Raw genomic sequence first — 26560 nt, forward strand, 5'->3', positions numbered from 1 at the left:
ACTAATAGTCATAAGTCACTGGCTCAGCTTTGCAAGAAAGTTAAGGTATGGAATAGAATGTTCTGTGCTATAATGGATGGAAACAAAACAGTAGTCTGGTGTATACGGCAAGCTTGAGATCTGTTTGTCTTCACAGACTTTCCTGTGGGGCCTAGAGTAATTTCTTTAGTCTCTTCTTCTTATTTTCCATTTTGTAAGTAATAACATTATTGGGGTGGGATGTGACACTAAAAATAGCGAGAGCAACTCAGATACCAGGGTAATAGGCAATTGGATTGCAGGAATAAATTGTCTAGAGTGAAAGATCTCTGAATTGTCATTTGTTCTCAAATACTTCGCGAATGTGAATTAATTCACATTGGTAAGTGCATTCTTTTCAGATTTAGGACCACCAAAAAGAGCAATACTATGGGGCAGATGTAGGTATGTAATGTGTAGGAATTGGCTTGGATGTATTACTGATTTTCACGATGCAAAATGGGGTTTATTGTTTACCAGGTGCATAGGAAGAGTTCCTGGCAGAGCAATTAGTCCTCTGCTAGCTCAGATTTTTTTCCTACTTCCTAAATTAAGCTAATGTTATTACCTGCTTTTATACAGTGTATTTCATCTTACTCCTACTGAATATAGGAGCTGTAATGGTCAGTTGGTACAGAATACAAGCAAATACCATTGCTTGTATTTTGTTTTACTTTAGTATAGCAGAACTGATAGTAGCATAGAAAGGTGGTATAAAACTGCCATTATTTATTACCTTATCTGTTCATATAAGAGCTGAGAGCAGTGTGTCATGATGGCTTGAGTTCTTACTTTCTAGCATAGTGCTGACAAAGCTGACTTCAGGGGAAAGAAAAAAAAACTTGAACATTTTATATGCTACAACAGTAGACTTTATTGTCGTGCTTGTGGTATTCCCTATTCCATTGGTGGAGTCTGCTACTGCAGTGCAGCAGTCTGTGATTATGCCATACCTAAGTGCTGTATCAGGAGATGGCAATACAAATTGCTGTGTGGTTACTGAGTGAACTGTTTAATGTTACGGTGAAGTTGGTGGCTCTTACAAGTCTGCAGCGTTTGGAGAATGATGCGGCAGGAGTGAGATGAATTGAAGTAACAATGAAGAGAATTAGAATCTCTTCAGATTGGATATTTTGTGAGATTGAAGTTCTCAGGGCAAAAAGAAACATTTAATGCCTATGAAAAACGGGGTAGCTTCTAGACTGCTAATGTGATGCGTTCGTGCCAGCTAGTGTTACTGCACTGTTTCCTTATGCTCTCGTCTGTCTCTTGCTTTCTTTCCTGACTCTCATTTGAACTGTGAGCACTTCTTGGCAGTGTCTGGGCTTTTTCTGACAAAACAGGATTCTGACACTAAGGGTCAGAAATAGCAAAGCACCGTGGGGAGCCGGGGAAGAGGGAGGAAGCAGAAGGGAAAATGTTTTGGTTCAGGACCCCTGAATCTTCAGAGTGGTTTCAGCGTTCAGGGTCTCGGTGCCTGAAGACCAAGTTTGGGCACACGTGCTCGGTGGCCTGAAGTAAAGAATGAAAGGCTTTCAGCCTGTGGCGAGCTTTCTGACAGCTCCCTAAGGTATAAAATTTCAGGGATGTCCATGCAGTGTGTAGCTGCAGTCAGCCTCACTCCGTGGGCCGATGAATTGCACCTCATTCAATTTAGGAGAAACAGAAAGCATTGGAAACTGGGAGGCATGTGACAAATCCCAGGATAAGAACTGTTGAGCTAGATCCTTTGGGTAGCTGGGGTCTGGAGGAGGGGAGGCTTTGAATGTCTTTTTGGTTTTGTTGTACCTTGCTCTGTTGTTTCAGCCCAGAAGTGTTTTATTTAACTGGTGCTGTGGTGTTATAAGAAATGTACTTGCGTAGACAGAGCAATAGCAGTCAGTCTGGGTTACAAAGATACTTTAGTTGGATTTGTATGGTTTTTTTCCAGTTTTTTTTAGTATTGTTTAAAAATTCTCATTCCTTACTTCAGTCCAGGGTGGTTATTCTGAATGGCTGCAGCAATATCTGAACTGTCCAAATGAAATTTCTTTATATATAAAGGAAATGGCAATGGTTACTTTTGCAATTAAAATCGTAAATCGGAGAGTGCATTTTCTTTGGAAAAAAAAATGCAAAAGGCAGAAGATTCTCACTTTAAAAATCAGGATGTAATTTTAATGTGATTTAACATAAAACACAGTTTTAAGACTAAGCAAGAAAAATAATGAAAAATCTTTATTCCTGTAATGTTTTACGCAGGGTTTCAGAGATGAAACACCTTTTAAAGAAGAAGCTGTTGATGAACCAATTTTGGACTTGGGAAGGTCATTTCAGCTTTCTCAAAATGACAGTGGATATGAGAAGGAGTCCTGGGAGATGCGTGAATTCTGGAAACCCACAACAGAAGAAGTGGATGAAGAACGGGAAATGTTGGTGGATGAGTATGAAGAAGATGTAGACTTTGTGAAATATAGCTCATCAGATAGACAGAAGGCATCTTCAGAGAAGAACCTGAATACAGAATGGGCAGAGCAACTTCAGACAGCTAAAATACAAGACTTAAGATCTAGTGCCAACTTAAGTCCAAAGCAGTCCCTGGAATATACATTCAATAGGGAGCAGATGGTAAGTAATGCTGGGTTCATCTCAGTGCTGTACCCTGATGGTAGGGACCTGTATTCCTCAAGGCAAATTCCAGACCTAAACTCTGTAATCAGTCTGTCCTGTGTTTTAATTAATAGCTGAGATCTGAGTGCCTCTAATGGACACCAGTTTATCTTTTAGTAGGTTTTGGAAGGTTCTATTTTGTTATGATTGTGCATTTCCTTGGGTGAGGTACATCCTCTGATTGGTGTATTTATAGCTATCCTATACTGTTGTCCTCTTTCCCATCTGTGACATCTGAATTCCCTTCTTTTCTGCAAGTTCTGCTTGTTTGATATGTTTCAGTAATAACCAAAGTCAAGTCAAGCCAGGGCCTTCAGCAGCAGTGTCAATGAAATGAGCTCCCTCTTTTCCTCACTCTCTTTAATCTCAATCAGTTCCTACAACCAGGTGATGGTGCAGCTTTTAGGTACTTCCAATAGTCCATAGTTGTGTGGATAGGTAGTTACATAGCTGAGAAAATGTGAATGTTTGCTGTACAATCAACATTCCTGTCAAATATATCTATAGTTGATCCTACTGCTTGCTTTCTTCACTTTTTTCTCCTCTCTGAAGTATGAAGAAAATGCTAATATAACTTCACAGTCTTCTGGAACCATGGCACACAGGGACTACCAAAAAGGCCTATTGGACAGTGGAGCTACCCAGTCAGGATCAAGAAACAAAATGGATTTAGGTTTGTAAGAAGTTTTCTTTCTTCCTTTCTTCTTCTTCTTTTTTTTATGCTGTGTTGAACTTTGTATTTACAAATTTAACTTTTATACTGAAGCATGAATTTATTTTCAAACTTTCAGATGATAAAATATTCAAATGAAGATCTCTACAGGCTAATGGCAGTTCCTGCTTCATTTTCTTGCTTTTTCCTCCAAATGTTTACCTACAGTTATCATAAGTAATACTGAAAGTTGCAGCAGCTTTTTCCTGCCTGTGGAGAGTCACATCCCTGTGTATCACCAGGAGGATTTCATGCATGGTCTGCTTTATCTTCTCTGGCAGTTTCATGTGCATCTCCAATGATGTCTGACTTTGAAACAGGCGTGAAACTTTCTATTTTCCATACTGTCTCAGGGCAGTGAGGTTGCTGTGCCTGTGTGTGAGAGCTCTACCCTGTGGGTTTATGTTTATGTGTGTTCTCTGGGCCCTCACTGGTGAGCTCTTAGTGAGAAACTCAGTCAAGGTGCATGAGTGGTAATGGACACAACAAAATAACAAAGTGACTTCTTGGCAGAAGAAAGGTTTGGAGGTGGATATTTTCACAAACGTTTTCTTTAGACTTAATCTGGGTTGCCACAGTTTCATTACACGAGTATATATAATTCAAGGTACCTCTTCAAGACCAAATGAATTTCATCCCCCCCTAAATCAGTTGTTAGAGTTTGGTATGTTGTCAGCAAATTAGTTTATCAGCCTGCTTGTGGTAGCACTCACTGGGAGAAAAGGAGTTCTTTCTGTTCTTTGTCACCTGCATCTTGTACAGCAGACACTCTGTTAACCAAAATGGCAGACTAATGACTTTAGCAAGGAGCTCTAGTGATTTAATTAGTGTTTATATTTATGGCACTGAAAGGACATTAGTCATCCATGCTGGATCAGGGCTTTGTACAGCTCTCCTTGCATGAAGGATGGATACAGTATTTCTAATCATGTTTTTGTGAGAAGCATATGCCATGCAAGCTGTATGTAAGCATGTCTCGATTCCAGTAAGATCTGGCATTTTCTCTTATTACCTGACTGCAGGTCAGAAGCAAGGTGCTATTAAAGGTAGATAAATCAGCATGCTTTAAATTTCCTGCAAAAATAAATGCTCTGTATCTCTGAGCTTCTTGATCATCTCTCACCATTCACATCTGGAACATGATGAGCTGAGGGGTTTATTTGCACAGGCGATAGGTAGATGCAGAGACAGAGGAAGCAAATTTTACATCTAAACCTTTACTTCATCAGGTACAAAGCTTCATACAGACTCTAAAGTACCCGGTTTCACTGTTGACCTAGAAGGTGTTGAAAAGGAAGAAGGGGAGGATTACATGTTTTCCAAGAATGAAAAATCTGTGAGAGTGACCACCTTACCTCAGCCTAGCACAGTTTTGTACAGGTATGGAGAAAGATTTCAATTCTCAGATGATTTTTGGTTAATGCTCGTAACTTTTTTCTTGCTTTACCTAACTGATGAATTGCTGAAAGCTGTGGGAAACACTGAGATACAGGCCACCCCCAGTGTGTGCCTTTTACCCAAGGAGCTGAATGTTTGCCTTACAGTCTTACTGAATTCTTACATCCCGTGTTTCTTCCCCTGAATGCTGGCCCACCTGCATCACTTACCCCACAGTTAGGTGAGAGCCACAAGAGTGGACGTGCCCTGGAGAGGGATGTAGGCTTTCCTGGCAACCCTGGACATCACCTCTTTTAAGAGTTCTCCCCTTAGCTCTTTATCACAGCTTTGTCCTCTTGTTTTTTGCTTTCTTTTGTTCCTTCCCTTCCAGAGTTTAGCTATGACCCTCATGCTTGTGCAGGAACAGTTTAATCTTGCCGTAGTGATGACGAACCTTGAGCTGGCACTGCTCACAGATAGTTGCCACTACCATAAATTCTCCTACACTTCTCCCACCAGTTTTGGGTGAGCAGGTAGAGGATCAGCTTTCAGGGTCTGTTGGCTCAAATTCTCAATGCTTCTCTAATTAAGCTGTGATTTCCCTCGGTCTGAAAGCTGCTCAGCAACATGTTGAGGGGATTATTTCTCCAGTACAACATCCTACTTCCTTTTTGCAATGTAAAAGTAGCGTTTACAGCTCTCAGGGTCTACAGAAAATGTGTGCAAGGATGTACTGCTTCAACCTTGCTGTGGGGGGCCCGCAGTTTGATATTTCAATTCCTATTCTGTGACTAGATGAGTCATACATATTATAAAAGTTTAATTAACACCCCGTTCTGGGGTGTTTAATGGAACACACAGGACCTGTTCTCCAAGCTGCAATACAACTGGCTTTCTGGTAAGCTAGATTGGCTTTACCATGTTTATATCCCTCTGTAAAAGTCACAGCATATTTATCAGAAAGTAAAAATGACTGCTTAAATAGACATTTCGAATAAGGTACAGCAGTGGAGATGTGTATTTCACAGCACCTTGTACATTTGGCCAGTCCATCATGTTTCATTCATGGTGCATTCCTTAGATACATTTAAACTAAATACAAAAATTCCTGCTTAGTCTGTTGACTGCACATTTAAACTGGACTGTTTGAAAACGTGTTGCTGTCTCACTGCCAGATAGAAAATATGCAAGGAATTGTGACCTGGGACAGTTAATACCTTTTCATTATTATTTTTCTTGTTCTTCCCCTCTCTGTGCCCCCAATTAGTGAATTACCTGAAAGAGAAGAAGGAGAAGGTGAAGAAACTCCAAACTTCAGCCACTGGGGACCACCTCGGACGTATGTTCATAAAGTTGCACCATTTCTTCTCATTTGTGTTATGTCTTAATTTTTGTGAGCCTGATCATTTCTTCTTTTTTCTCTCTCATCCCTTTTCTCCCAGTAATTTAAGGTACTTTTGGACCTTAGGCTTTCTTAGATACAGTGTATTTTTAACAATGTTCTACAGAGCTGTAATTTCTAGTTCTATAACTGACTTGGGAAAGCTTGATATGTTTGTTGATGACCTACACATTTACGTTCATTTCATAACTGTTAAGTGTGAACAGTGTACACAGTACTTCTGTCTTCATTTTCATGGGTTTTCTGCTAAATTCTATGGTGTAATTGGAATTGCCAAGCCAACTTTAGCCCCATTCTCATTATGCTGCTAACACTTTTAGGTGAACTGATTTTATGGTCCTACATACAAAATGATTAAAACAGTTCTGCTTAAGCTGATTAATATGCATCTGACACGTGGAGCCAGCAAGCTGCATTAAATTTGTTTATTGTTTTATCATTTCTAACATATCATTTGCAGTTTTTGCCATTTCCAAACACTCTAATCAAACTGAAAACGACTGAGTTTGTTTACTTGAAGACCTGTCTGTTTTACTGTGACTTTTTCTAAAATAAAAACCTACTGGAAGAGCAGTAGGCCTGGGCTGGCAATAACTCTTTTTCTTATTGAGGGGTGAAGACAACTGAGGGTGAAAAGCAAGGTCTTTTGTGAGCATTCATAGGCTTCTGGCTTCATCTCTTCACTCTGTTAGATAGTCTTGAAAGACCAAAAGCTTACATTTATTTGAGGCTTTGTGTTTAACTGTTTCAAGCTGTTAGACTTCTGCATGTATTTTTTTCAGTGTTGAAATCTTCAGAGATCCTCATGTGTCTCTTGGAATAAGTATTGTTGGTGGACAAACTGTCATAAAGCGCCTAAAGAATGGAGAGGAACTTAAAGGGATCTTTATCAAACAAGTTTTGGAAGACAGCCCAGCAGGAAGAACAAGAGCTTTAAAAACTGGAGATAAAATACTTGAGGTAAATGCAGACAAACCTACCTTTTCATGTGAAAAAATAAAGTTTGACTCAGCTTTGGAAGGATGGAGGAACAAAATACAACCACTGCTTTGTGAAGTATTGATGGCTGTGTTTTGAAAACCAAAAAAATACCCCTGCTGTCTTTTCTTTTTTCAGGATTTAACTGTGGAGATTGTTTAACATTCTCCTGTATATTTAAGAAAAGACAGGCCCTGAGAAATGAAAGAAAAGAAAAAGACTTATATGAATGAATAAGAAGTAGTAATTTATGTTATAACTTGCTATGACTTCTAGGTGTGCGTTACAATATATGGAAGAGTTTGCTGAAATATATGGGTTTTTATTTTGTGTGTGTCATTTTGTATTTGTTAGCTGGTTTGTTGTCTGGTTTGCTACCATTTAAAGGAAATGGCTGATTTCAGCAAGTGCCTGAGATTAGAATGGCACTGTCACCTTGGGATTCAGAGATAAACGAGTGAAAATCAGGCCAGCCAGAGATGAAAGCCAGGAGTGGCATTCCTGTGTGTACTTTGGGGTTGTGTGTGATGTTTTGAAAGATGTTTCAAAGCAGATTTAGTTTACAAACAGGTAAAATCTGAACGTGTTATTATACCTACCATTCTCTGACAGTCTTGTTCTTTGTTTTTTGGAATAGAACAGTTGTTTGACAAAATATGTGGCCATCCTTATTGTGAATGCTAGCTAAGATGCTTTTCTTTAAACCAACCAGGAAGAATCCTTCAAAAATAATTTCTATTGACTGCTTTTGGAACCTTCCTCATATAAACTAATCTTTTGTGAATGTATGTGATCTCTTTAAAAGGTGCAGTTGAAATAACAAACTATCTAATAAAAACAAATGATATTTGTTAGGTTTCTGGGATAGATCTACAAAATGCCACGCACGAAGAAGCAGTAGAAGCTATCAAGAATGCAGGAAATCCTGTTGTGTTTGTAGTTCAGAGTTTGTCTAACGTACCAAAAGTGAGTTTATTTCTATTTTTTATTCTAAAATTTAACAAATTTGTTATATGCATCTTATTTTAAACTTGGCTAAATTTCTTTTGGCAAGATCTGACAATCTGTGTCCCCATCCTTTCTGTTGGAGTTTCTGCTTGTAGACTACATCCTTGCTTACCTGGCTTGATTCAAAACCTTGTTTCTTTGTTGTAAATCAAGTTGATGTCAATTTGTTGACTAGATATTAATTCAATTTGTCCCATCTGTAGAATTGCATCTGGCCCTGTGTATTCTAATTTGTTTATATTTCATAATGTAAAAATACACTCAGTTGTCCAAATGAACAAACTATGAAATGATGAGAAATAGCCAGATTGGCACCAGCAACTCCGTGTAAAATGGGTCAGCAAAAAACCTGAAGTAGTCCTTCAGCAGTAAGTTGAATTTCAAGAGATTTAGCATCTCCTCATCTTCAAGGTGAAGGCAAGAAACCTCTTAATGCTTCTCTAAGAAAAGGCATATGATTCAGAGGAGTGTTTAAGTGAATGAGGAGAAGAGGCAAGATGTCAAACAGTGAGCACGAGAACTCAGTGTTTGTAATTTCAGTGAGAACAAACTCCTCAGATGCACTGCAGTGCACTTCTACGTAGAAAAACATGAAGAGTGCAGAGTGTGCTGGATGGCTTTATTATTGTTATTACCTAACTTTCAGGCGTTTTGCAGCCATAACAGTCTTTTCTAGTGTGTGTGTAATATGTATTGTTTTACAGGTGGTTTCTGCCATACATCCTAAGGGATTCAAAGTCAGCAAAGATCAGGATGCAAACAAAGAAAGTAAGAGTGAAAAGGTATTTATTCCGTGTAATGCTACACCCAAGTTTTCCTAAATCAAGTGATACAATAATGTGTTATAGTGGTATGGTAAGCCTCAGTGAAGTCTGAAGTGAAACCTCAAGTGCTTTGTTGAAATTTTTTGATTCAAGTAGTTTTTGCCAAATTTCTGCCAAATGCAAGGCAGGATTCAGGCTCCCCTGGTGGTTCTCCCCTGGTGCTTTATATTGGCATTTTTCTGGAGTTGCTTGTCTTGCTCCACGGGGAGGCAAATTGATTCTCCTTTTGCAGTGGAAATAGAGAAATAATAACATGCACACGGATGATATCCTTAATGCGAGGCTGTCTGAAATTCAGTAAAATTCTGTTATAGGATAATTAAATCAGGTAGGTCTCCCATGTTTCCTATTGCTGTGTAAAACAAGGAAATGACCAAGTGGTCTGCTGCTGGCTTGCTGATTGTGAAGCCATCGCAGTAACTTCTACAGCAGATTTAAAAAAAAAAGAAAAAGAAAGAAGGAAGGAAACCTGTTTGATGTAAACCTGTGGATTTGTTTTAATCACCAGAGTATGGGAAAAACTTAATTTCTCATTTTTCATTCTCAGCCAGGTTGCTTTAATGGCATAAAGTATTTCCCTGGATGCCTTTCTTCTAGGAACTGAGTTGACCTCTGTAGGTTAGGCGCACCTTGGAGGATGAAGAAGCAGTGACAGAATTAGAGTCAATACAATAACAATAAGTAATAGAGAACACAAAAACTCTTGCTCAGTGCAGTTCAACGTGCCAACAACAAACATGGCGAGCTTTTCGTTTGATCCTGCTCAATAATTTTGTGTTTCTTGTGTAACCGAGAAGACCCCCTTATCTCTGAAAGTTTTTGTAAGACTTGTATCTGTCAGATCCAGATGCTACGAGGCTCGGTTATTCCCCTCTCCCTCCCCCTCCCCAAAAAATCAAGATGTTGAAGCTTTGCTTTCATGCCCGTGGATAATGCTCACAATGAAGCAGTTACAATCCCCTTTTCTTGGTTTTGTTATCGATATTTCTAATCTCAGAAGCACTCATCCTCTTGCAATGTGCCGCCTTTAATCTCTAGGACTCCAGTGTGTTCCGTTCTATAGCGTTTGGAGGTTAAAGAGGGAACCTAATCTTTCTCAGACCTTTTTCATCTATTGGTGCTGTAAACTGGTGGGTGGAATATAGAAAAGCATCAGTGCCTAAATACATAGCTCCTTTTTAGCTTTGAACATGAATTCACAAAGTAGTCATACTGTGCTGCAGCAGGGGCATCTCAGAGTTGGAACGATTTGCTATTAGTGGATTACTGGTCTTGTGTCCCTGTGGGAAATCACTGATATTTCTAGTCCAGTCTTCAAAGTCTCACAAAAGAGTTTGGTTTGAAAGTTGCTATTTCTGTCTGAAAAAATCGGCTTCTTCCTGTATGCTTAATGAGCTTTTCAATAGTGAAGATTTTTCTCTATTTAAACACTTGAAACAATTGAGCTTCTTGTGGACAAATCGGCTTTAAATTCTTTTGCTGATGAGCTGTTTTTAGCTGTGTTTTTTTGCCATTGTCTTTGCTGGGAGAAGCTGTGCTAGTTCAGAAACACTGTATAGCAGTGTAATCGAACATAACAGACACACCTGGATTCTTGGTGGGTTAGAAGTGATGTACAAAGCTTGTCCTGAGCCATAGCAAGATATTGGGTAAGCTTATGTGTCTCGTGTCAAGTATTTACTGTCATAAGTGACTAAGGGTCAAATTTTAGGCTTTGAGTTGTTAGCAAATTACAGAGATATTCATTTGTCATTGGTAGCTGGAAGAGGAGCTGCAGGTTTTCCATGTCTGTGTGTGTGGTAATGTTCTATGTGAGTCCTCTGACGCTCCTTGAACCTTCTGGATTTCGTACAGCTCTGCCTCTACCGAGATCAAGCTAAAAGTGGCAGAGTTATTTGGTGTACTGTATGCTTAGGGGAAACAGCTGCCAGGTCTCCGAGTGCAGGGGTTTTGCTACCATTGGACATATTTCATTTATTAGTGTTATGCCATCCTCAGTGCAGCATTTTTCTGTAATATTTTTTTGAACCAATGGGATGATGCCAGTCTTACCTCAGAAAACGTGTGTAGCTGACAGTGCAGTTGGCTAGTTGAACTGATCCACAGAGATTTAGGCTCAAGAGTTTAGAAATCTACATGCAGGTTCAGCTTTCATTATACCCAATGGAAAATCTTATTCCAGATTTGATGTTTGGGTGTTCTGCAATTGCCAGCTATAGCAAAACTCATTATAGGCATTCGGGCTGCTCTAATGGCACAACGCACTCGGTGTTCCCTTTCTAAAGTGCATCCTGCTATTAGCAGTGAGGTTGCATGGGATACGGTTGAATGCAATTTGGTGAAATCACATAGCCAACTGGGGCACTATGAGTTACTGTGAGCTATAAAACTGTTGCTTGGATGAAGGAGTGGCTGTTGTCATTAGATCCAGAGCCTGTTCTTATGCCTGCCATGCGCCGCTATATGCATCATTACAGGAGCTGTCTCTATTTATGCGAGGTAATAGAATTTGATTGTACATTATAATTCTATTATTATTATTATTAATTTTAACCAAAATGAAGTTGAGGGTCTGAATGTTACTGTGACACATAAAAACTGAGTTCTTACTTTCAATATTAAAAGTTTGTTGGCTTCAGACAGTAGAAGACTTGGAGCATTTCTAATGAGAAATGAGGGTATAGTTTAGTGTTTATTTTCAACCCTTGGTTAATATTCATATTTTCATGCCTGATACACAAGTATTTTGTCAACAACTGTTCGTTCTCAGTTGTATTTTTTTGATGTTTGCTGTTCCTTCTTTTTCTGTTTTCTTGCCTGAAAAGTCTGTGCTCCAGACTTCAGTGTTGTGATTAAGTGCTATGTATGAACACATGGAGCTAATAAGATGTTTTTTTTCTCATGCATGGAGGATACAAAGCATGTAATTATTTTACTTTGAATCCATCAGAGAAAGTATGGGGCCCCACCTCCAATGAAACTGCCACCTCCCTACAGAGCGCTTGAAAGGCTGCACTCGGAGGAAGCCAGCGTGGATGAAGAGGAGGAGGAGGATGCTTGTGCAGAGAGTAAGTGGTGCTGCAATCGTTGTGTCAGATGATGTTTGTGTGATGTAGATGATACAATAAGCACATCTGCCTTTTTTCTGCTTGTGTTATGGAAGTAGTGCTGTGTGGCAATAGGATCGAATCCTTGTCCTCACTGAGGGCTGCTGATTTGTAACTTACCCGGCCTTCCCTTCCCAGCCAGGATCCTATAGCTGTCTTCTGAAGAGATAAAACAAGGGCTCTGTTTTCAGTCTAAAAAGGTCTAAGTGAGCTGTAGAGTGCTTGCTTTGGCAGTGGTGTCAGCCATGGAAGTCAGACTTTGTGCTTTACCCTTGTAATTTTGGTGGTAACTAAGTAGTCCTAGGCTGAGAACCCTGGGTGCATGGTCCTCACCCAACAGAGCCTGTGGTTGATATGGGGCATTGCTATTCAAACACAATAGTTTCCTTTAAAATGGAAATAGGTTGATTTATTGTTTCAGTGCTGTTCTGAAGCTTTGTAACATCTTCTAGGGAAAGGCTCTGCAACTATCTTTGTTTGTTTGTTTGTTTTAAAACAAATTGCAATGATTAGTGCATTCAGTCATTCAGGGACTTAGAGGAGGACATGGTGCAACTTGAGAGTTTTCCACAGCATGACTGATATTCCACAATACTGCTTTATGAATTCCAACTTTGGGTAAATGTAGCACTGTTATCATAGCTTGTCTTGCACAAATTGTTTAGGCATATTAAAATCACAGATAAGAATAGAAAATTATTTTCTTAAATGAGACGTCATTGTTTTTTGTTGTTATTGCATTCTCATGCACCAAAACAGCATACTTGTTTGTTAGCAGCAATGACGTTTCTCCTCATCTGTTTCTTGGAGCGGGTTTTATTTTCCCAAGGTAGGCCCAAACCAAAGCAGACAGATGCCATTGTAGCTTTTGCCTTAGGAACAGCAGGTATGGCTCCCACCCAGTTTAAGCTCTGATCCTGAGGCCTGCTGATGGGAAAGCTCTTCCAGCTGCTCTTGCTGACTTCCTCCTCCTTGCTGGCAGTGGTGTGCCATTGGAGAGATAATTAATGAGGTTGGTTGGTTTATTGGTGGAGATCAGAAGGTTTTGGAAGAAGAGGAAGGTGGTTTTTTTGGTGTTTTGGGTGGTAAGTGGTAGTCAGGAGGAACACTTGATCTGAAACTCAAGCATCTCAGAAGCTGTGGAATGGACTTCCACAGTTTCTTTTCTGTGATGACTTGAAAAACAGTTTTCTCTGTAAATTTGAGCACAGTGTTATATTTGTGACCTACTTAGTGTCCCTAATTTTTGTCCTGATTCTTCATCACCATCCCAGCAATCTCAGTCCAGGAAAGTGCCTGCCCTCTTGACAGTGCCAGTTTGCGTGTTCGTATCGGTCTATTTCTTGTCCACTTCATATGCTAGTTCTGTGTTTTTTGTGAACTTAATAATTTACTGAGCTTCACTGAACATAAGGTGAACTTAATGATTGTCTTCTGCGTTTAGAAGATCAGGTGTCCTGAAAGGAAGAGGTGTCATTTCAGGTGAATTCATGTCATAGCCTCCCCTTCTTTCATTTACACCCCGTGGTTCTCAATCTGTGCCAGTAGTGTGGAAGACCTTAGAAGGGCATTCTGAGGTTGTAGAGCTGTTAAGTCTGTGTACTCTACTTGTGCTACTGATGGATTTAGTTATTTACTTATTTAGCATTCTTATTAATACAACTTAAATGTCATGAGCCAACTCATCCATTTCTTTCATACGACAGAAATAGTTTACTTGCTCCACTTCACACTTTTTCTTCATGCTTCTATACATACTCTCATATTTTGCCTCATGTTCTTCATCATTTCTCGTACTGAAAATGAAAGCAAAGCACTGTTAGACTTCCTACTGTAAAACAGAAAATATTTCTTTCCTTTCTACCCTGTCCTCAATGCACTGCAGTTTCCGTGTTCAGTCTGTTTTCCCCTTAAGGTGGCTGAATAACCTTTTGATATTGATTTCCTTTCCCCTCTGGGGTTTAAACTCACTTGCCTTTTTGCAGTGCTCCCTTTTATTTCTGCTTTTCCATCACTGAAACTGTGGCTTTCATTGCTGGCTCGCTGTAACAAACAGGCATTTCTTGTAGGTGTTCTGCCTTCTCTTTTCAAAGGTAGTTTTTCATCAGAAAAGGGTAAATCCTTGTTGGGCATCGAACTTGGTTTACAGACATTTCATGCATCCTTCATGTTTCTGTGGTTTAAATGCTGAGCTCCACTGGCCCTGCAAAGGAGATCCAGAGTTTTCTTTATTTTTTCAAATAAGTCTTCTTGCATCCTTAACTTCAGACCTGCTTCTCTTTATATTCCAAATTAATTCGAACCATTAATGTCTCAAAGATCATTTTCCAAGCTCCTAAATAGTGTTTTGCTGCATATTGAAGGCAAGTTGAAAATAGCATTTCCTCCATATATATATATTTTTAATTTCCAGTGATACTATCAAATGTGAATCAGTCTCCAGCTCTGACTGTGTAGTGCTGCTTGTTTACTCTGTGCTTTGACTTCACTGTTTTAAGGCTTCTAGTTCACATTTTAAAATACTTTCGTAAACCTTGAATCCTTTGGAGAGGAATGGCAGTTACATCTGTAACAGCTGGGGAAGACTAAGCTTACAGGATTTGTAGAAGACAACTTGTTTCCTTGCTTGCTTATTTAACTGTTTGGCAGACCAGCTTGGTGATTCTTCATCCTGCTGCAAAAAGAGCCTTCAGGAAAGAAAAAAAAAACACACAAAAAAACCCTGAAAATATTACAGTGCCAGGTGATTTTGGAGGATGCCACTCTCCATAAAGATTTATTCTTTTTTAGGTTTCCCAAATGTTAAAAACATCAGATTTCGGATAGAATTAAAAAAAATAAATAAATCAAAACAAATAGAAGGGAGGGAAAGCATACAAAGGAGCCATTTGTACGTAGGAGCAGCTGTGCTCCAGACTGTGTCAATAGGCACTGGTGTGTTCTTTTTCTTTTAGAGGCGGACGGCTGTAGGTGTGCAGTGAGAGTCTGCTAATAGACTAATGTGCACCCTGTTGTGGCTTATTGCTGTAATGAGGGGTTAGCAGTAAAAAGAAGCAGAGGAAATGGATGGGCAGAGCAGTTTGTAATGGAATGTTTTGTAAGCTTTTCCTTGGGGCATTCGTAGCTGTACAATTTGGGTATATTTTTGTAACGGAGTTGAGGCAATCATAACTTAAGAGAGGCCTTTAAAGACAATTAGAAAACTGGAAAGACAACCACTGGAAGAACTTGGAAACTTGAATTTCAATTGATAAATTATTTTTAGTAAAAGATCTTGTCTAGTTAAGAGGCTGAGATTGATCCGGTGGGTTTCAAATAAACTTAAAATAATAAAAATAGATAATAAAAAATAGTGAAAGGTGACTAAGATAATGGACTAGATGCTGCAGCGCTCAGACTTCCTGTCTGCAAGGATGTTTGACTGTATCTAATCAGGGGATAATAATGTCCCCTTCTTTTTTTTTTTTTGTCTGCAGATAATGCAAAAATCAATGGAGCTATAAGAAAGCATAATTATTTATCTTCCTAACACACTTTTGAGGAACGGCGTTTCTTCTACTGAATCACAACTTCTTTAGTGTTTCAGCCACGTGTTCTCTTCTGTGGTCGACCTGTGGTTGCTTAGGGTGACAGAGGGGCAAGCCTCCCTGTGTGCGTGGGTTGGTTTGGATGAACGGACCCAAGGCTTTCACAGCTTCCACAGCATCGGTGACGTTGGTACTCATGGGAGAGGAGGATGGCTTTCATCAGAAACAAAAGCTTAAACGATGGTAGAGAGGTCAGCTGAGGCTTAATGGAGTGTATGGCCGAGCACATGGAGTGCTTTAGGCGCGCCCTCGGGTAGGTGTTTGGGTTCTGCTGTGGGTGAAGATGACAAAATATCATTGTGCCTTTGGAAAAATGCCAGAATGGTGAGCAGTAGCTAAACAAAAGCTTTTGATAAAGCAGCTTAAGCCTTGAGTATCCAACAGTTTGGAGTTTGCCTTACGTAAAAATGGTGCTAAAACAGAGGAGAAGAAATTTGAATGTGGGGGCTGGGGGGTTGGCAAGCCAAAACCTGTGATCTCCAGGTGAGGCAGCTTGTGTAGCCAAACACTGCCTCTCCAATAGATGTCACTGCAACCAACAGCAAATAGAGAAGATGTTCAAAGAGTAAGATGTAGCCTGGAAAAATGCTTCAAGCATTAGGAGAATAAAATTTTGGGAAAAAGAATAACAATTGCAATAATTAATTGTCTTAAATATATTAACAAGCGTATTTAGTGCAGCGCGTTTCTAAAGACCGTGCAGGAGTCAGGATTAGACAAATAGAGCAGTGACTTTATTTTCTTGCTGTGTTAATCTCTGTTTAATATGACTGTACTGCTAATCTGCTTTCCCTTTTCTTATTCTGACCCATAATTAGCTAAAAATGTGTAAGTTTTGTAGCCAGCCCTAATAGAGCATCCAGAAGGGCTGTGCATTCCAGGCAGACAGAAGCTGCTGCGCCACATGAGGATAGATTACAATGTTGGTGTCATTGCAGTTTGGGGCTGGGGGTTCGTTTGGGTTCCTGTAATTGTGCTGTTTTCTTCTCTATTTGTGAATCACGTGCACAATTTTCAGGATCTGATGAAGTACTGCAAAAGGAAATTACTTTTTTGATGAATTAATAGTAAAATTGCAGCTGGGGCTCCTTGTATTTTTTTTCTTTACTGTGTGCTTGTAATAATGCACTGAACAGATGGCTTTGTGTGTGCTGTGATACATGTTCTAAAGAAAGGACAATGATCTTTAAAAATGAACAAATTAATGGCATTACCAAAATAACTGAGAATTTTGAGTTAATTTAAATGTGCCGTTTGGAACAGAGAATTAGGAAAGAATTCCCAAAATGAGCGAGTGTCTTTATAAATGTAGGAAGATGTTTTATCTCTTTAATTACTAAATGAGGGATTGTGATTCTCTTCAATATTTTGGTTCAGCACGCTTACTGCCGTGAAACTAATACTGCTATTCAGAGTTGCAGTGAAATCCAAGTCAGGATGAAGTTTGAATTTTTCCTGTGCTTCTGATAACAGATGGGTTTTGTTTTCTGACACGCTAAAAACCAGCAGCAAAAATCCATGAATTCCTATCAGTGTTGGGAAGCTGCACGATTTGCAGCATTGGTGAACAGGGTGTTTAGTGGAGCCGTTTGACTGAGGAATGCAATTTTTAACCCCTGTTGTTTGCCTGAGAAGGATGCTTTGATAAATAACGCCCATTAACCGTTCCTTTGCCATGCGGAGGGCCATTAAGCCTGGCAGTACCTGCAGCTCGCAGTGACACAAACAACCATTTGAGGTGACTCGTGTTGGGGATAGAGATGTCATTTGAATGCTAGCACAGCCAGGCAGTGCACAAACAGCAGCCGTGGAGCATCAGTGGGTCAGATGTGGGAAACCAGGGATCTGCTGCTCCCTGCATGCTTGCATAGGCAGCTTTCATCTGCTGGCAGATGTAACTGTTAGCTTGTGGGTAGCTTGAAATTAATATAATTGATGGCATCTCATAATAGAAACAGACAGACGGTTTGCCCTTAAGGAGAGAAAAATCTCAGGAAAATAGGCCCAAGGTCGTCAGAAGAAAGACGAGCACTGAGCCTGTGTATGATGAGGATTTGAGCTGCTTACAGCACTGAATGTTTGTCAGGAATGCAGATACCTTGAAGTACATGCTGGTACAGCAATGGTACAAGGGGGTTTCCCAGGTAAGGATTCGAATCTCTCTCTGTGTTGTGTTTGTTTCCAGCAAGTCATTTTGAGCATGTTTAGTGATATTTTAGAACTAGGGAAGTGCTGGAGATGAAAAAATAATGGCACGGATCTTTTTTTTTTCCTCTCAGTTTGAAGCATGGACGTTTAGCATGATTAGAATATTGAATGCATTTAATATCTTTAATGTATTTTGTCTTCTGTTTCCTTATAAATCATTGTTTCTGCTGTGTGTTGCTGCTGAACATTCTTCTATTCAAAACTGGTGCGAGCACGCCAGTGCTTCAAGTATAAGAATTCCTTGCATTAAATTCCTTGCTGTATAGAATAATCTACTCTTCCATAACTGTTATTGTAATGTAGAGACAGATGGCTGAATTTTCTTCACTTTGCTTGTTAAGAATGTGTTAGGTAAATGTTTTTAGACTAAAATAAAAAGCTGCTGGGAAATCTAAACTGAATATTCAGCATTTTCGTGGTACAAAGAGGCAAAACAAGAAGAAAGCAATGTGATAATAAACAAACGAGCTATTTGCAATGAAGGATAATCTAATCCTTAAATATTGCCTTAGATTGCATTTGTTCTTAGGTATGATCTTTTCTACAAACACAACCCAGGTATCCAGAGAATAGCATTAAAATGCAAGGCATGAAACATCCCGATTTGATGCTTTAAGGTTATTAAATGGTTTAAGGCACGGTGCAGGAAGCTTGCATTGCTCGGGATCTTTGATCTTACTCAGGTGTCACAGATAAGTAATTTCATGTAACTCAGAGATAAAGATAACATCTGTGGTATAAATCTGCATACGCAGGTATTGCTGTGCAAACTTGTTAAGAGATGATGATACAGGTACGTCTTTATATCGCTCAGTGAAGAGCACTTAATATCACTGCAATGACCTGCAACTAAAAATATGTAGAAAGGATGCAAATGTTTAAAGAAAGAAATGAAAGACAAATATTAGCCTGTAAAAGGTTATTATGTGCTTATATCCTTAAATGTCTGATTTTTAGATAGGAAGATCTCTTTCATCATTACCGTCATAAATTATGTCGATCAACTGCATCAAAAAAAAATAATAGAATAAGCTCTACTTGTGCATCGTGCCTTGTCCAGACTAGCAGAGCATTGCTTTTAGTTGGAATACAGAGTACATTGTTTGCATAATAGCTCTGTTCCAAAATGGTCTGTTTGGTTTAAACAGTAACTCGTCCAAGTATGTAGTGGGAACAAGCTTCTAACAGCAGGGAAAGTAAAAATGTGAGATGACGATAATTTTATTCATTACAGATGTTACTTAATTTTCCACAGTACTGCAGTCATTGAGACAGCTGTCCAGAATAACTTCTTTAACTGTTTGAGGAAGTTGAAGTATTTTTTTTCTCCCTTGTCTTAAGACTTGATTTTCCCCCGTTCAATGCAGTGGCTTAGAGGCTAGTCATCAATTTACCTTCTGCTTTGTGAGACATATAATTGCTCTTTATGAGACTAGCTGGCATTGAAAAGCTATCCAAAATATTTCTCTGTAGGTATGCTTGCTGGAGTGTGCTGTGACGGGCTACTAAAAATTGTTTTGTGGCATGTAGTGGTCACATGCACATTGAAAACAACTGCTAAGTTAAATGACACTAGGAAGAAGATGTGTGCATGAAAGGCTTTGATATCTAACCCAGATGAACATATCAGTTATATTAGCGAATTCAAAATACCTCTACTATATTGGAGTTGGAAGAGGAGTTGGTGATGGGCTGGAGGACAGGTAGTTCTTTCTGCTACCCTAGAAATAACAATGAGCCTTTTGTTATCAGGGTATTGATAGATACGTCTGCTTGCCTCATGAGTGCTTAGAGATCGCAGCTTGAGCTTGCCTGTCTCTGTTTCTCTCAAAAAAAAAGTTACCGGAGGCAATATTTAAGCCTTGAATTTTTGGGAGGAGCCCAGTCAAAAGAGCAGCAAATTTCTGTTGCTGTGAATGTAAGAAGTGCAACCTCTGCTGGACAGGGAAGGAGGGAAGGTCTAAGGAGCAAAGCCCCCAGAGCCAAGGATGCTGGGTGTAATGGCATCCCTCTACAGACAGCTCCAGCGTGGGCTCCCGTTCTGCATGGGTCTTCCAAGCACCCACAAGCAGCAAGGGGCGAGTGCTTCTGTCAGATACCACCACTGCAGCTGGGCAGCTCCACAAGGGAACATTTTGCCTCAGGAAGGTGTTTCCTACAGGCGCGTGGCATGGCAGGTACATCAATCCGTAGCATCTTGGTGCTGTGTGCTCCTAGCTCTCTCTCTGCCTACCCGCAGACCTACAGCTGTGATTCAAGATTCATAAGCATCATTGGCTGGGGTCGTGTTGAGGAGGGAAAGGAAGGGGGAGAGCAGCATGGAGGAATGGGGGTTGTTGATTAAAAAGCGCAACTGGAAAACAGAGAACGTCAGAGGAGTGCTGGGCTGTTGTCTGGGGAAAGGGCAGAACTTAAGTGTGCAGGAGGACACTTCTGCACGTTCTTCTGTGTGCGCACAGTCCAGCACAGAGCCAGCAGCCTCTGCTGTCCCTAGCAGTGGTGCCTGAGCAGTCCAAATTCAGCATTCTTGTTCCAATGATGAGTACTGCAGCCAGGTGACAGAGCTACCTGTGGGTTACTGCTGGGATGAAAACTTGACTTTGTCATACTGTTTTGTGATTGTTCTGTTGACACCAAGTGTCTTCAACTTTCTTAATGCTTCACGTATTTTCAGAGATCTTTTCTCATCCCTTATCTGAAAAGTGTGTTAGCTATCACTTCTGTACAAATAGTTCATCTTTTATCTGAGAATTCAGGCCCACCAGCTTACGGAGTATTTTCTGACCTATAAATGTTAAATTTACGAACCAGGTGCTCAATAAATGAGGTGGGAAGTTGTCATTTCCATGGTGTGACAATCCTAGGAGTATTAGGAGATATTGAACATAAGCTCTCATATCTGTAACACTCTGTTACTTAGAGTGGAACCACATAGCTGAATTAGGAGTAATTGGAGGGAAATTCCACAGAGTATGTCAGCACAAGGCATTCGTTTGTGTCTGCAGGTGGGGTTCAGTGGTGCCTCTTTACACTGTGAGAGCAGAGCTTTTACTCCATCCAAACTGTTCTTAAAGGTACTGTGCTATTTGGTGTCCATCCCTCCTGGTGCTCTGGGAGCAGACAGCAAGCAGTAGCATTCGCTATACCTTCAAACAACATCACAGTATTCCTGTACCATATATGCCTTCAAACCTGAGCAATTTTCCTGTGCTAAACTGTAAACTTGAATACACGCTGTGTTCTGAACCAAGAAAGTTAAATTAATTTTAAATCACATCAAGTCTAGCTGTAATTTCCTCCATTTTGTAACCTGTTATTCTCTTAGGGATGCAGCAGGTTATTTGAGGATTATCACAGTATCGTTTTGTTGTGCATCGTTAATGCTTTTGAATAGGCAAAGCAGCAGTTTTAGAGCAAGACCTTGTTCCAGGATTGAGTTGTTAGGTGCAGAAGATGTGATTTTTGAAAAACTGTTTCTCAAGGGAAGAAATCCATTAAGTGAACAGCCCGACAGAATGGCGAGCAGTCAGCGAGGTGTCACCGGAGGGATGAGAGAAGAGCAGATGGGAAAGAAATGAGATGAGCCCAGGACTTGATGGATGAGGGAGCGAGTAGAGCTGTATGCAAGGATGAGCACAGGCAGCAGAGGAGCAAAGACCAAGGATGATGTTGAATGGGATCTGGGGAGGCGTGTGGAGCACAGCAAAGCCTCTCACTCACAGAATGTGGCAACCCTTCTTTGTGCACACTAGAAGTTTGTTGTGGTGCGGTAAGTTGGTGGGACGTATGCTGGCACATGCTGGGCAGCTGGCCTGCTGGGAAGGGCAGGGCAAGGCAGCAGAACTCTCTGCAGCTGTTGGCATTGGGGCAAAGCCATAGTGCAGCCCTTCCACCAGCCCTTGCTGGGTCGGTGCTTCTGCTCCAGTACTGCCTGGTCCTGGGTACCTGAGGACAGATCCCTGAGACAGTTGGGTGCTGTGCACGGCAAGGAGCTGAGTGCAGTTGTGAGGAGTTTAATGAGCACTTGTGTGAGTGCTGCAGCTAAGGAAGCTGGATTCCTACAGGTGTGCGTCTCCTGCTGACGTGTGTGTGTTGAGGAAGGTGTGAGCTCTGATTTAAGCTTTTTGTGTGACTCGAGCATTTCTGAGGGCTTTCTCTCGTGAATTCTGTGGTGCTTTAATAAAGTGTGATCTCACACTGAGGCCTTTCCCTCAGTCTGGGAATTTATCAGATTTTTCTCCCCTGCACAGCTGCCTATTTTTGTGAACCTTTTATAGTACCTTTGAGACCTCTGTTCCACTATCAGATCTGCATTAAACTTGCCAGCAGGTTCAAAAGTGCTGGGACAGGAGCTTGGACGCACAGCTTTGTTTCAATAAGGAATCAGAATAAAATGATTTACCACCTTCGAATTGATATTTTAAACTCTTCATTTGTGTTATTAATAAACACTGGAGTGTAACCACTGCAGTGCAGTTGGGAAGGCTTGCTGTCTGTTGCAGCTTGGCTGGTCTGTTGGCCGTCTTGGTTGGGCATGTGAGGTACACAAAGCATCTTGATCCTTCTGGAGCCAGTTTCTAGAGGTTAGATGGCCATTTGAATTTTAACATAAAATCATATTGAAGGCAGGATCCAGGGATTTCCAGCTTATAAAAATGACAGTTTATCCTTGAGGAGCAAGACTTGAAAGGCTCTGGGTCATCCACCTTTAGGCTAAACTTGCACAAAAGAAAACATCAGTTGAATATCAAGCTGAAAGAATTACAGTAAAAACCGCCATATCCCACTCGGTTTTCCTTGGAGCATTTGTTTTTTAACTCACTCTCTCAGTTGATTTCCTTCTCCAGTCAGAATTGGATAAGTCTATTTAATACAGTGGAGTTTATCCCTTCAGCTCTTCCTCTTTGGATAAATCCTTGGAGATGGATTTTTTTAATTATTTCTTTTTTTTTTTGCCAGAGGGAAAAGAGAGTGCTTGGCATACTGCAAGTATTTTTTGCAAACACATCATCAATTTCCTGATTATAATTATGCTCATTTAAAAATGCCCAAAGCTTAGTGCATTAATATCTTTATTTCATTAAATACTTTGAAGTGAAGCTGTTTGTTACCTGCTGACATATTTTTGGTACTGAAAAACCTGTTAAAATTCTCTGTTTGTGATTTTATTTTTCTTCTGCAGAGAACTGAAAGCCTTGCTCAGCACTGCTTAGGTGCAATGTGCTATAAGCAAAGGTGTCTGACGGTAATCCTTCACTTTATTTCACTCCTTGATGGTGAGAAATTAGGTCTGCTGCTTTGAAGAGGTTTAGAAATTTCAAGATAGTGTTTCTTATACAAAATGCTGTCCTACTTAAGTTATCAGGTTGTGTGATGTCATAAACCGGATTTACTGCTTGAAGAGACTCACAGGACAGCTGATTAAGTAAGACAAATGATTTACTTGGGAAGAATATACAACTGTGTTCTGATTTCACAGTGATTTTAGTTGGTGGGTTTTGTGTGGGGACGAATTATCCATTCATCTGTCCAGGTCCCCTCAGCTCTTGGAGGAGAGCAGCTGGCTGCAGAAGTGTAGGAGCCGCTCTTTGTCACCAACATGCTCTGCCACATCGATCCCAGTTCTTACAGAGCTGATACTTTCTGTGGCAGAAAAATCTTTGTTAGCAGAGAATATACATTTATTTTCAGTTTATATCACATAAGAGAATTTAAAATAATTGTGAACAATAAAACCTTGCTTCCTCAGTTTAGTTTTTCAGCTATATTCAAAGTCTTTACCTTGTCATCCTCCTGTAATGCTCTGTTGTTTCTCAGCCTGAAGCTCCTCAACATGAGACAGTCTCACAGCCGACAAGTCCCTGCTCCCATCCTCCCCAGCTGCTTCCCATGCTGAATGCCTGTTGCCCTTCACTTCCTCAGCCTGCCCAGCTCTATCATCCAGCAGCAAGCTGTGCCCTGCAGCTCAGCAATGGTCCCTGGGTTACTGACCTGCACAGGCTCACAGAGGATGGAAGGTCTCCTCCTCCAACTCTGCTTCACATGGACCTTCTCTTGGGCTAAACCCATGCTCTAAAAGTAAGAGTGCTGTGTTCGGATGCTTTGCTTTCTTTTCTTCTGTAAGGCTTGGAAAAGTCTTCACTTTGGTGTACAGTTTGAGCTGAGGCACCGGCTCAAAAGTGAAGCACGTGGGCTGAGCACAAAACAAGTGATGGAAGCTGTGGGCTGTGTAAGGGTTGCTCTACCATGCCAGCTGAACCCAGCTGAAAAGCAGCCAAAATGTGTATGTGGGGGTTTGCAGATTCCTTCTTCTGCAGCAGGAGGGGAATGAGGGTCTGTGTTCAAGGTGGGAGGTGCAGCCCAGCTCTCGTGTTGGCCCAGCTTTGTAGCTTGGTGGCTGGCTCCAAGCTGCAGTTAGCACACCACAGAAGCACTGAGCTATGTGTCAGAAACCTCGCTCAGAGATGCGGAGTAGGTCTCTCTCTGCCTGCTTCATCTTGGACACGAAGCTCTGTGTAGTGAGCCAACAGTTGCCCGCTGCTGGCTCTACCATTAGCTTGTATATCTGTTTTACATGTAATGCTTTGATGAATGCATTAGATAGCATAAACAGGATATGCATGTGAGCTAGACACAGAAGATAGGAAAGATAAAGTAGAAGAATTGTTAGTGGGTATTTTTGTTAACAGAAGAGGTTTTAGAGTGAATTTGCAGGTACATATTTATTTTGTTTTTAGGCATAGAGCTGGAAGCCTCCAGCACTGCCAGGTGTTGCAGTCATTTTTCATTTTCACTCTTCATTTTACCTCAGCAATCAAAGGCAAGTCATGACATTGGGAAACTCAGGATTACGCTTGAGAGAAAATCAAAACCTCCAAGCTTTCCTTGATGTTGTAAAAAGCTTGAAAATGTAATTCAAGTGCAATTTGATAGCTCAAAGAAACCAGGGCCTAGAACCAACCCAGGCTTTCTCGTTCTAAATATCACGTTTATCTAACACGTGGCTTCCTGGCTGTGTACCCAGAGCTGTTCAGTGCTGGGCTGGGTGTGCAGCACCCCAAAACGCAGCACAGGGATGGCCTTTGGGGACGGACCTCTCAGCAGCAGAGGGAATGGGAGAGCACAGATCCTGTGCAAAAAGCGTGGCGGGTCCTAAAATGCACCAAGTAAGTTTTAAATGGCGACCTCTAATCTATTAACATAGCTTAAGCAACACGAATAAAATGTTTGGGAAATGTATGTGTGCACCTAGAGAACTGGGAGAAATCTGGACCTAGAGCTGCCTGAAGCAACGCCCTGTTCTATCTGTAGCTTATTCAGCTAAGTCAGTGGGAATAAAAATAGATTATCAAACTCGAGCAACTTGTTAGAAGCTGGAAAAGGATATTTTTCTTGTCCAGCCTGTGCATAAAACGAGGGGTGTGAAGTTGAGAATTGTCAGTTTGCAGATGATGGAAGTGTTTGTGGCCATGGTGTGTGAGGGCAGAACCTCCTCCGCAGTCCCTGCGTGGCGCTTTCCCTTAACAAGGTGTTGGTGAAGGCCCAAGGACAGACAAGAGGAAATCCTTGACAGAGTGGGAATTAGGCTGTTTAGAAATGCTTTGATCACCATACAACCTTGGCTGCTCTCTGCTGTGAGCAACAGTACTGTTGTTTAATATTCCAGTTTTAAATGAAAGCATACTTTAGTAAAAAAAAGTTTTCTTCTGTTAGTCCTAATTGGTATATTTATTTTGTTTTGTTACAAAGCTATTGCTTGTGTTTTAATTGCATTCTAATTTCCTTTCCTATTCAAATGTGATGTATCACCAGGAAAAATATCTAATACATAAGAAATGTTTTCAATATCTGATATAGGTAATAAATATTGAGCATATCAACAGATGTGCATTAAATGTTGTTTTCTTAAGTACTTCCACAGTGTTTTATCCCCAGAGTTGGCATAAGGATGGAACAGACTATATGAATACCAACTTTTATCGAAGATAAATGTATTTTAGTGGTAAGCAACCTGTAACAATCAGCAAAATAACTGAAAAGTAAATATATATAAAAATAATGTGTAAAATAGCTGATTGTTATCTCTCTTTCTTGGGCCTTCTTGATGTAAGGCATTTTCCTCCCTGCATTTTCTGGCATAGCTACGTGGGTGTTTTCTAGGGCCTTCCAAATCTGGATGAGTCATCTGACTTCAATATTTTCTAATTGTTGTCACAGCATATTAAAAAAAACTTCTGCATAAGCAGACCTCGACCACTGTCACTTTTTTTTTTTTAATGTATAAAAATTGAATTCAGTCTTTGCCAGCTCAGTGTGTCACTGCATTGCTTTGCTGCAATGCCAGGCTGTGCTGCAAGCCCTTGTATTGTGTTCCTTTCTGCCCTGCTCTGACCTCCAGCACAGAACAGTTTCTCCATGGCGTGGTCTTCAGCCAGTTCACCAAGTGTGGGTAGTGCAATGGCTTGTTTCTGCAACGTTTTCAGCTTTATGGCTTTTGATCTGTGTTTCACCAGCAGCGATGATTTCCCTGGAGATCTTCCTTGAAGGATTTTCTTTAGATCTTTGGGCTCATCAGTACAGGTGGTGTTCTCTGGTCACAAAACCTTTGTTGCTAAGTCCAAAAGCTTCCTGTTTTTTACATCCTGTCTCCCTTTAGATGCAGGAGGCTCAGGCTCCTGTTGGAGGTTCCT

General features: G+C 40.5%; 1 protein-coding gene across 8 annotated transcripts in view; it reads left to right on the forward strand.

The window, feature by feature from the left end:
* PATJ (PATJ crumbs cell polarity complex component) overlaps nt 1-26560 on the forward strand; it is a 142848-nt gene that overhangs the window by 52891 nt on the left and 63397 nt on the right. For all 8 annotated transcript variants that reach the window (XM_042873695.1, XM_042873694.1, XM_042873691.1 and 5 more), the window contains 8 exons: nt 2260-2625; nt 3220-3340; nt 4609-4759; nt 6024-6095; nt 6941-7118; nt 7992-8102; nt 8849-8926; nt 11919-12036. In XM_042873695.1, coding sequence (XP_042729629.1) covers nt 2260-2625; nt 3220-3340; nt 4609-4759; nt 6024-6095; nt 6941-7118; nt 7992-8102; nt 8849-8926; nt 11919-12036 — 1195 coding nt within the window. The remainder of the gene's footprint in view (nt 1-2259; nt 2626-3219; nt 3341-4608; nt 4760-6023; nt 6096-6940; nt 7119-7991; nt 8103-8848; nt 8927-11918; nt 12037-26560) is intronic.

The sequence above is a fragment of the Lagopus leucura genome, unplaced genomic scaffold (genome assembly GCF_019238085.1).
Source record: "Lagopus leucura isolate 7727_CA_CO unplaced genomic scaffold, USGS_WTPT01 Super-Scaffold_100009, whole genome shotgun sequence".
Lineage (NCBI taxonomy): Eukaryota > Metazoa > Chordata > Aves > Galliformes > Phasianidae > Lagopus > Lagopus leucura.